The sequence below is a fragment of the Sitophilus oryzae genome, unplaced genomic scaffold (genome assembly GCF_002938485.1).
Source record: "Sitophilus oryzae breed Bouriz unplaced genomic scaffold, Soryzae_2.0 scaffold_1171_pilon_pilon, whole genome shotgun sequence".
In the NCBI taxonomy this organism is placed as follows: domain Eukaryota; kingdom Metazoa; phylum Arthropoda; class Insecta; order Coleoptera; family Curculionidae; genus Sitophilus; species Sitophilus oryzae.
The window spans coordinates 98,848-111,219 of NW_022145806.1; the positions used below are offsets into that span (position 1 = coordinate 98,848).

The 12,372-nt window shown below is 31.8% G+C and overlaps 1 protein-coding gene across 2 annotated transcripts in view; it reads right to left on the minus strand.

Annotated features, from left to right (window-relative positions):
- LOC115889022 overlaps window positions 1-12,372 on the minus strand; it is a 335,787-nt gene that overhangs the window by 26,672 nt on the left and 296,743 nt on the right. For both annotated transcript variants that reach the window (XM_030908938.1, XM_030908930.1), the window contains exon 3: window positions 11,509-11,677. In XM_030908938.1, the coding sequence (XP_030764798.1) occupies window positions 11,509-11,677 (169 nt within the window). The remainder of the gene's footprint in view (window positions 1-11,508; window positions 11,678-12,372) is intronic.

Consider the following 12,372-nt stretch of genomic DNA (forward strand, 5'->3'; position numbering starts at 1 on the left):
CGTCCGAGCATTCGAATTTTTATATCTCTAGGCCCAATACATTCCCGAAAAATTTGAATATTTTTGAATACTAGGTTTATTTTTATATTTTAGATATATTAATGTTGCTGGAAACATTCTAAAATATTCAAAAAATTTGACGGGTTGCTGTTTTAATTCACCAAATATTTTACATATTCATTTTTCCCCTTTTCTTGCATATAAATAATTTACTATTTAATAAAACATTTTTTTCTGTTCATAAGTAGTTATTTTAACATTAAATCCTCAGACAGCATCAAAGTAGTGGCATCCGTTTTGACAAACTCGACACACAGGACACCATGAACGCGCATCTAATGTAATCACTAAAATAAAATAGTCGTGCGAGTAAATTCCGTCAGAGCTCGCACGTTTAAAAAAACGCACGGACCCCCGTCCAATGTAACCGCGGGCTTACTCACGAGATATCCGATCTCATCCGGCCTAAAACCGGCGTGAATGAGCAGTATGTGTCAATAGATTTTACACTTTTGCCTTTATTGGACAACAGCACGATACAGAGTTTCGAACCGGTCACACGTCCATCCACTAGTATCGCCTTACGTCGCTTAACTTCGGTGTTTTAATGGGAACCGGTGTTTCGAGGTAGCTAGGCCGTTGCCTGTTATATTATTATTTATACATTTTATGTACCAATATGCCAGATGACCCTCAATCGTAACAAAATGGAACACTCTATATGCACTCATTTTTCATACATAATGAAAAAACAAAAAAGAACCTCAAAATTGGTACTATTAGAAAACATTGCATCTTGTTGAATTTATTATTAGTTTTACAAGTCCTAAAAGCTGTATTTCATCTCTGAAAGCACAAAGGTCTGGGTTACATAAATGCCAGTCTTCGAAAACGAATAAAATTAGGATCGTTGCCAAGATTCTGTCGTTTCCATTTTATGATCTGTACGGAGTAGTTAAGAGTTCGACTGAATTATGTTGATATGATAGGTTTTCAAAATAGAACTAAACAGAGATATTTTATAGTCATTTTAATATCACTTGCTAAATTGACGTCAAATTAAATCATTCATTTTTACTCTGCTAGTAATAGTAGTCATTTATTTCAATTTAATGAGTATTTGAATTGGAAGTTCTTAATAGTATAAGAAAAGTAATCTTATGTTAATGAAAAATCGTAGTTTTTAATACAAATTTTATATTATTTAGGTATATTTCGAATTATAAAAATTACTTTAATTAAAAAATAGATAGCATTACATGATATTAATGGTACTTTAATTAGATTAAAGTCAAATTTATTATTTCATATGGGGGTAATTATTTCTATACTGACTTTAATAATGTCATTTGTAAGTTTTATGGACCCTAATTTCTTAAGGCACATAACTAGATAATATTCTTCGGCCAGTATATTCTGCTAATTGTAATTTTTAAGTACGATTACGATTTTTTTTTCACGAATTTTTTTTGGAAAATTTCGAATTTTTTGACATTAGACATTATTTTCGATATAACAGTATTTTCAGTATAAAAAGGTCGAATTACTACTCTACTAATTCAAACTAAACGACAAACTGAACTCACAGAACAAATAAATATGATCAATATTGTCAAGCACTTTGGTAAAGTCCGTAAACACTAAATCAACCTGCAATGATATCAAATGACCTGCAATGATATCAAACAAATTATGCGAAACATTCGAAGTTAGTAACAGTAACTGACTATTATTATTAACAAATGCAGCCGAAATGATAAAACTGTAATGAATTATCATTATATGAACAAATGTGAGTTAAATTTTGCTAAGCGTGAAAACAAACTCTTTTAAACTGATGGGACAGTATCTTCAAAACGGTAATCAGGTTGCCTCAGAAAACAACAGGCAAAAATCAAAAGTTCTTTTTTCATTAATATATAGTACCCAAGCCTAGATAGAATTAATCAAAATTGATATTGTTGCTTATTGACAAGATTTCAATTAATATAAAATAAAGAAAACGAGTTCTTTTATTTTGAGTAAATTATAAGACTAAATAAACCACTTGGTTTGTTTCAATCAATTTCCATTTTCAAAGACAGTATAAATTCGTCTTAACTATATCAATAATGAATTTGTGATTTTAGTATCTAAACATACTAAATCTGTTAGAGTCCGTATTCAGATGGAAGGGTTTTACTTTGTTTACCATTTCTGTAATTTTCTTGCTTCTATGACCTGACGAAGAGTAGTATCCAGAACAAATTCTATACAGATCTTTATTTAGAATAGTGAAAAAATGTACGACTGTAGTAGTTTTTATACTTTAGTCATACCTGTGTATAACCGGGTGCGCCTCAAAAGTGGCTCACCCCTAGGTATACATATATAACTTTTTTATTGTTTTCAGATAAAAAAATGTGATTTGGTATGTTAATATATAACATAAATTAGGATTAATTGACGTATTCAATTGTTTTGACAATTTTTGATTTTTAAATGGCACCCTCGGTATATACTTTATTCCATAGAAAATGACACTCTCAACAGAATGACATATCATATGTCAACTTTTGACATTTTCGTTTAAAAAATAGTTGTATTTTGAATTTCAATTTAGTGTACCATGTCTGTGTTAAAAACACTAATTTTTAATCAAGGAGCTTTGGAAAAATATATTTGATCGTATATGTTGTTTGACTATGAATGTTTTTAGTGTGTTGTCCTGGCCGGTTAAAAGATGTCCAAATCGTATTTTTAAACATATCTCAATTTTTTCAAATGGAACAAGGGTGGCTCAATAGCATATTTGGAAAAAGCATTTTTTGCGAATAATTTGGTAGGTATGTACCACACACTTGGTATATCGAGTCAAATTTTCATTATGAACCGTATGTTACAATTTCAAATAAACTTTATGCTGAAATGTCAAAAGTTGACATACCATATGTCATTCTACTGGAAGTGTTATTTTTTATCGAATAAAGTAAAAATATATCGAGGATGTCATTTAAAAATCAAAAGTTGTAGTCATTTCCGGTGAAACAGGAAGTGGTCAAAAACAATTGGATACGTCAATCAATCCTAATTTATGTCATATACTAATCTTAATATATTCAGATAAGACGAGAGTTGGTATGTACCAGATTCCTTTTTTTACATGAAAATATAAAAAAAGTTATAGGGGTGAGCCACTTTTGAGACACACCAGGTATGTCCTCCCATTAGATATATAATTGTAATACAAAATAACAACAAATCAACTCTGTTGACGTTTTTTTTTCATCATATGGTACAATATCCCTAATTTTTGGACATGTGTATATCTGTATGACTGGTGTATATCTAGTATATTCAAAGAGACAAAAGATAATTAATTCCTTCAACTCCTAATGAAAAGTGGTCCGACGCCACTGATTCGATCGGTTCACCATGTCAAACAGGAAATAGCCGGGCTATTATTTCAGGCCGATTATCGGGCGCCGCAGCGCGAAAAATAGACGTCTATTTCCTCGTTTCCCCTCCTCCCCCCACCCCTCTGGTTTTCCACATCGTTCCTCTGCACCGCGCTACATACCGCATACCGCTGCTCACCGATTTGTCCGGTAATCAATTTTCATTTCGAGCTTTTCCGGAGGAATCCTTTCGACTTTGCTTTATCGGAACCAGATGATTTACGACGAGTTTGTTTTCGCGCGTCGCAAAACTTTAACCCAACATATTTCTTTGGGAAAAAGAGATAATTCACGGCAATTTATCATTTAGTCTTCGTTGGTTAACTTAGTCTTTCTTAGTCAACTACGACTAATTTGGAATACTTACTTAAGCTTCATTCGAACCTCGCAATTAGTGGAATAAATTAGTGGTTTCAATTACACTTTATACTTTTTAAGCTTCATTCAGAACCTCCCAATTAGTGGTTTCAATTATTACACTTTATACTTTTTAGTTTACGATCATTCACAATGTCTAAAAACACAATGAAAATTAATAAAATATCCTAGCAACAGCTTGCGGTAGTCTGTTGTATCCATAGAGAACGCATAATATTTAGCTTATAAAACTTTGAATAAGAAGACTAAGGAAGGAGCATATCAAAAATCTTAGGTCCACCGCAATGGGCCTCAAATATGGCCGACTTAAATTCTGGTTTATCAGTGCCGTTCTAATTTTATTTTAAAAATGTAAAACTATGATGTAGGGTAGACGTGGGGTAGACTCAATATTTTTTTTTATTTTACGTTGTGAATAAATGTTGGCAGTTATTAAAATTGTTATAAAAATATAAAATTCTAATAAAAATAGATGTTATAATAATTATTTAGCATCCGATACGCTACTGAACCAGGTAAGTCCAAATGACGTATCTAAATTCTTTGACATCTAATTTTTGACAAGTAGTAAATAAAAGCAAAAATGCAAGAAAAAATAGATACTTAGTTAATTTAAGTGAATTTCATAAATGATCGGTTTACTACACGTATGTATATTATATAGTCACTTACTAGCGAAAAGTTGTTCCATTATTTCACTCGATTTTTCCCGAGATCTACCGCACGCTACACAACCAACTATTTTAGAGTCTTTTTCGATAAATCGCGATAGTGTGTATTTAAGTTCTGCCACAATTTCCATCTAGATTTACTACATTTATACAATTATCAGTAGTAGAATAAATAATAAATAACATAAAATAAGCTCCGTAAAGACTGACAAATCCACAAAATTTCAAATCAAATTCAAATGTGTCAAATGAATCGTCAAACAGAACTGTCAAGGATCCCAACCCTAGAGTCCTTTTTCCGCCCACCATGCATGAATACATGGATAGCATTATGCTCCTTCCTTAGTCTTCTTATTCAAAGTTATAAAACAATAAACATTTGATTTATAACCAACATTTTTCTTGACGTTCAAAGGCCAAAATGACATTCCTCGCAAATTTTGAAGTATAATTAGTGGAAAAGTCAAAAGTTTGTTAACTTTTTCCAATAATTGCAAATTACTACCACTAATTATGACGTTCTGAATGCTTACTTAAAATTAGGTGAACAAACTTCTACGGCTATCTGTGGCTCCTGGAATAAAAAACTTGAGAATTTTGTTTAAGTGCAAACCTAAAGTATGTACCAGGATGTATTTCAAGAAAATATTTTAACGTCTATAGGGTGGCTCAAAAAAGTGTGAGTGGACCGGGATGCTTTTTTTTAAATGGAACACCCTGTATATTTTTGCATTTTTGGCTTCCTTTCAGATCACTTTACATAACCCTAAGATATGAATAAATATATTTCGATAGTTTCAGAGATAATTAAAAAATAAATAAAAAAATATATTTTTCAGCCCTTAAAAAAATTATTAAAAATACAAGAACTGTTCTGAAATCAAAACTATATGAGGTATTTACTTTAGATGGTCTGAACTTACTTTGCTATAAATATGAAAATCGTAAATTATACAGGATGTTCAAAATTCTACGCCAAACTTTCTAATATAAAATAATTTTTCTTCGCTTTTTTAAATGGAACACCCTGTATAATATTTTTTCAATAGACGGAAAATTAAAAAATGAGCATTTTTTGTATTTAGAGTATTTCAAAATTTTTAACGAGTATTCCAAATTTTTCTCTCGTATTTTACCATTGAAAGCGCCATATGGAATAATACTGCGTGTAAGAAATGTTCATTTTTAACTCTCCATCTAATAAAAGAATAATATACAGGGTGTTCCATTTTAAAAACCAAGAAAAATTATACGACAGTTTGGCGTGGAATATTGAACATCCTGTATGATTTACAATTACCATATTTATAGCAAAGTAAGAACAGACCATCTAAAGTAAATACCTAATATAGTTTTGATTTCAGAACAGTTCTTGTATTTTTAATATTTTTTTAAGAAGGGCTGAAATATATATATATATATATATATATATATATATATATATATATATATATATATATATATATATATAGATATATTCTTATATATATATATATATATATATATATATATATATATATATATATATATATATATATATATATATATATATTTTTTTTTTTTTTTTTATTTTTTAATATCTCTGAAACTATCGAAATATATTTATTCATATCTTAGGCTTATGTAAAGTGATCTGAAAGGAAGCCAAAAATGCAAAAATATACAGGGTGTTCCATTTGAAAAAAATCATCCAGGTCCACTCATATTTTTTCAAGCCACCCTATCGAAGTTAAAATATTTTCTTGAAATACATCCTGGTACATACTTTAGGTTTGCACTTAAACAAATTTCTCAAGTTTTTTATTCTAGGAGCTACAGATGCCCGACGCACTATTGCCGGACCCTGTAGGTTGTGATATATATAATGACTAAGATAAATAAAAACTATTAGAGTTTAAATTGGTAAATATATTAATAATATAGTTTGTTGTTGATTAGGATGTTTTTACATGTCGTAAGACAACAGTTTAATGATCAAGCCGTCATAATACTTTGATAGTTAAAAAATCATCATAAAAATTCACCCTGTACCCTGTATTAACTAATATTAACACTATGGTACTATGGTAATAGAGGTTGTAATTTGTTATTTATATTAAGAAACTTTCTGTCACGTTATAATTATGATTTGGCAAGGTTTCCAGATTTAATTTAGAATTCTGAAGCAATCACGCAGTAGGTACAATCAGGAAGGAAGCATCTTATCGTGAATTTTGGACAGCTTACAAGCACTGTATGAATTATAGTTTTCTTCCTTTTTTGTTTTCCTAGGCGTTCCATTAGATTTATTTACGAACGCGAAGAGCAGTTGCTTCTGGCGCACACTTTCATTCGCTCTAAAATGTGAAAATAGATCGGGGTCTCGCGTTTTGAACTTGGATCGAAACGGAACAGGTTCAGGATCAACGACACCGGAGACTGGATACACTTGAATTTTGCCAGAAATTTTAAAGTAGCGTTTACAATAATTATACTGCTAGGGATTTAGTGGACTGATTTACAATCTAAATATTATATAAGAATTGAACAAATGAATTATTGAAGCGTTAAGAATAAATAATTCTGTTTCCCATTTTCAAACAGCAACTTAACATGTTGTGAATCAATTTTTAACTTCCTTGCTAAGAAAGTAGTTCTATAAATTTAGAGTACCTAGTAGTATTTTTTAGTAGCTAGTAGCATGGGAGACGCCAGGGACGGACGTTTGCTACCAGCCAAAAACTATACAGGATGGTCCGAACTGTATTCCGGAAACTTCGGCAGCATATTCTGCAGATAAAAATAAGTAAAAAAGTTCGTATAAATGTATATCCTAAAATGCTTAGTTTCGGAGATACAGGGTGTAGAAGTTTCATTTTTATTTCGATTTTTTCCAAATAATTTCTGAAGTAAAGTCAAAATTTGAATAAAAATTGGTGTCTGGGAGTTTTTTGACATGAGAAATTTGATTTTGATGTCAATATGGCTCCTACTAGTAGAGGGCGCCAACTACATATTTTTTAACCGGTTTGAAAAGTAATAACTTTTCGTCCGTACCTGTATAAAACTACTGAGTAAAAAAATATACATTTACGACGTTTTTTACGTAAAAAGGTCTCTTGTTAAACATCGCTACGAGTAATGGTTTTCGAGATATTTGGAATCGAAATTATTAATACCTGTCATCATTGACATTAATAAATTAAACATGTTGACTAAATAGTTATTAAACTGAAATCATAAATTTGAAATATTTTTGTGCCAAAAATTCAACAGAACCTGTTTTATAATAATTTTTTGCAGAAAAATTTATGATTAGTTTAAAAAAAATAAAATTTTCAAATTTATTATTTCAGTGAAATTTCAACCAAACCAAACTATCTACTCAACGCGTTTATTTTTCGTCAATAATGATATGTATTCACTATTTCCATTCTGAACATCTTAAAAATGGTTGCTCGTAGCGATTTTTACAAAGAGATATTTTTTACGTAAAAAGTCACAGAGATGTATATTTTTTCGCTCGGTAGTTTTATACAAGTACGGACAAAAAGTTATTACGCTTCAAAACAGTATAAAACACATATAGGTGGCGCCCTCTACTAGTAGGAGTCGTATTGACATCAAAATCAAATTTCTCATAACAAAAAACTCCCAGACACCAATTTTCATACAAATATTGACGTTACTTCAGAAATTATTTGGAAAAAATAGAAATAAAAATGAAACTTCTACACCCTGTATCTCTGAAACTAAGCATTTTAGGACCTACATTTATACGAACTTTTTTATTCGTTTTTATCTGCAGAATATGCTGCCGAAGTTTCCGGAATACAATTCGGACTTAGCTTAGGGCATAATTATAGGGCATTTATAAGATAAGTGCTGATACTCTACTTGTCTCTACTTAATCATTTTGAACAGGAAGAGATTGCAGCGAACCCTTTAACTGCGTAAGAGGTGTAAAAATTGATATTGTTGCTTCAGCGTGTTTCAGCTGCGCTCAGTGTCAGTTTACGGACTGTTAGTAGAATCTCAGAAAAAGTTAAGGCTAATGTTAACCAAGTAGAACTTTACCTTTTTGAGCTTTCATTCAGAAAACTTGCTAATATCTTCATTTAATTAGAATTTGTTTGTGTAGTATTCATAGACAAAGTAATATTGTATATAGGGTGCTACAAATTCGAGGTACGAGCATTGGTATCTTGGAAACCGTAATAGATACGCAGATGGTTAAATTAGAGCAAAGTTGCGCCTTGGGATGTTTGTCAACATGCTATCAAAAAAGTTGGATGTTTGGTATCAACCAAAAACGAATATTAAGATACGTTCTTAGGGCATAATTATAGGGCATTTATAAGATAAGTGCTGATATTGCCTGACCAGAGTGTACAGTAACTATAATTTTAGAGTAACCGTGCTTATAGTACCAAAATACTGCAAAACCGATGCAAAATAGTATTTTATAGAATTTTACCATCTTATAAAACTCTTATAAAATTGTTCCTAAGTCGCAGAATCGAGTTTCTTTATAAACTATTGTGTAGTTGCTTGCTAACTTACAATTCTGTTGCGAGCAACAAATTACCAATGGAAGCTGCTATACTTGAGGTAAAGACTTCTTTAAAGCATGTATAGCTTTGTTTATATATATTATAAAATAGTTTACGAGAGTTAACAGTATAACAGATTTCTTAAACAACAAACTGCTGATGAATGTCGAATTCTAAATAAATATAAAGAATCTCAGAAGCTTGAAAGCAGAAACAGTACAAATCGCTAAAAATTGTCAGCCTATTTAGAATCATTGTTATAATAAGACATTTCATTTTATAAAATCAAATACCATTAACTGAATATCAGTTAACCTTATGGTTTAGTGATTCAGAAAATATTAAAAAAATATGACGCCTCTGTTCAAAAAGTTGTATATTGATATTTTTTACGTCACTATAAAGTCAATCAGGTAGTGACCACAGACTTATCAGAACCAGAATAGTCATTGACATTCGACTTGAAAGACTAAAATTGAGCAGGAAACCAAATACAACTAGAGTAAACACCAACACACTAAAAGAAAGATCCAGTGAATATATAGTAACAGCTGCTGGATAGCTGGCTGCCTGAATAAGAAACAAACACACAGCAGCTCATGGATACTGTTCTTAAGTGTGCGAAAGAAATAGGGGGCCCATAGCAGCGTGACAAAAATAATAAACTGACTGATGAGACAAAAGCACTAAAAAAAAGGGGAATGAAAACCGAGAGCAGCATAAACAGAATAGAATATACAGAAGAGATGTATGTAAGAGAAGAGGATTGTGTGAGTGATAAGAAAGAGGATTACTGCAGAGGACATCAAAAACTACAACGAAAAACTTCTACAAACTGCAATCAAACAAAGAAAAAGCTATAAGAACGCCAAGAAATCCCTCATGATCGGAAAGAAGCATGTAAAACACAACATCATAATAACAGACAAAAACGCAATAATAAGCCTGGTAATAAAATTCTACAGCGATCTATATAAAGCCCAAGAAAACACACATGAAGAAGAAAGACTGTCCCTACCACAATACGACGCCCAAGAAGTTCTAGTGGGAGAAGTAGAAAAGGCTCTTCAAGATATGAAAAATGGAAAAGCAGCAAGGAATGACGGAATAACAGCTGAAATACTTAAGTACGCCGCGTGAGAGAACCTGGAAAATCCTAGCAAGTATATAGCATCAGCTGGCTTAGTCAATCAACTAGACTGGACCAACAAAGGATTAAAAATAGATGGAGAATATCTTAACCATCTAAGACTACCTGATGACATAGTAATAATTGCCAATAATACTGAAGAACTACAAACACAAATTAATAAACTAAATACAGCCAGCAATAAAGTAAGTCTCAAAATGAATTAAGCAAAAACTAAAGTAATGTACAACGAACTAGTAGACAGAAAATAGTAATAAATAACACAAAACAGGAAACAGTAGAGTATATATATTTGGGACAACTAATACTCAGCTAGTAGTAGCAAAATGCTGAGAATACCATGGACTGACCGTGTCTCGAATGAACGAGTTCTAAACCAAATGAACAAGGACCGAGAACTCCTCGACATAATAAAAAAGAGGAAAGCAGCCTATTTGGGCCATATCATGAGACATAGCAAGTATGAATTCCTTCAGCTCATCATCGAGGGTAAAATTGAGGGAAAGCGCGGACCCGGACGACGGCAATGCTCCTGGCTGAAGAACATCAGAGATTGGACAGGCCTGGACTCACATACTTTGCTGAGAAGAGCGAAAAATAGAGAGGAATTTGCCATGGTTGTTGCCGATCTTCACTGAATGGAGAAGGCACTTTAAGAAGAAGAAGAATACTCAGCTCTGTACTTATGGAAGAAACTCAATTATATTCAAATTTACAATACCACTTTATCTAAAGAAGAAAACATTCGACCAATGTGTACTACCAGTCATGATCTACGAATCCGCCCTCAAGTGGCAACGGACGGCACACCTAGCAAGAAGGCCGGACAACAAAAATTATAGCATGGTACCCAAAAGGAATTAAGAGAACTAGAGGGAGGCCAAATCTGAGATAGGACCATGATATTAGTTATATTAGAAAATTAGCAGGGATAACTTGGTCCCGCAGAGCTAACAATACAGAGCAATGGACCCTACTACAAAGGGAATATCTAAATATGTGAGGAAGGCTACACCATAATTGGAAATGGTTGAATAAGCTGAGGATGATGATGATTATTTCAATTGCTCTATTACGCTACGTCAAATGAGGAGTTTATCTCTAATTCTTAATCTACTTGTGTTATAGTAAATGTTTATGGAACCTCGTTACCCTATAACCTCATTGCAATTGTTACTATAATTAACAATGAAAATATTTTCAGCAAACCAATCACAAATGTATTCGCTAGGAAAACTTTTCTGACGATATGAGATATTTTATATAAATAGATAAAATTATATTCAAAATTCTTGTTATAACGGCACTATTAGATCATGTTTAAAATAAGGACCACTCACCATTCTAGTCTCTATATCGATATCGATCCTCTCTCTCATTTTCCTCCTCTTAGCTCCCAAAACGGGAGTACACACGAAGAATTTCGATGATCTATGGCCGTCTCTCCTCCATCTGTCCAGTTGCCGCATGGCGTGCACAGGTGTTCGAGAAGCTGCTTCATATAAAGCTCTACAAATTAAAAGACAAAAAAAAATAATTAAGATATTCCAGGTACTTGTAAAAATGCAAAGTATAATCTCTGAAATGGTTGAACTAATTTTGATGGGACTTTCATTGATTTTATCAAAATGACAGGGATCTTCATTATCGTGAGTTATATTCTCTTATCAAAGCAAGAGAGTAGGTATAGATTCATATTTCCACACTATTTAAATACAACCTAATATAATTCGTTTTGAAACAGAATTTCTTAAACAAAAGTTAAAGTGCAAATGTAATATAATCGCCCTATCTATAATTTTAGAGCCATTTTTCCCTTTAGGAGTCTCTTTCCTTAAACACTATGAATAAACCCAATGAAATACGATCTTTTAAAGTCAGATTATGCTCCCTTTTATCTTCACTTTGTTGATATAAAAGCGCCAAAGCAAAAAATCTGGTGATATTAGAGATAACAGGTTTTACTTTTTAAAAGTGTAATATTTCCGTCCATTTATTTTTATAATTTTAAATCTTTAAAATTTATTATTGTCTTTCTGATCTAAAAATCAATTACTCTCATTAAATATGATATATCTAAAAGCGTGTGTGCATCGGTTAAAATACTAATAGTACGAGAGCTCTAGCAACGTGGAAAAAACCAGTATTTTAAGACGTCTGGCTCTTTGATATATCTTTTACTATGCTCTCTAGAACAGTATGCG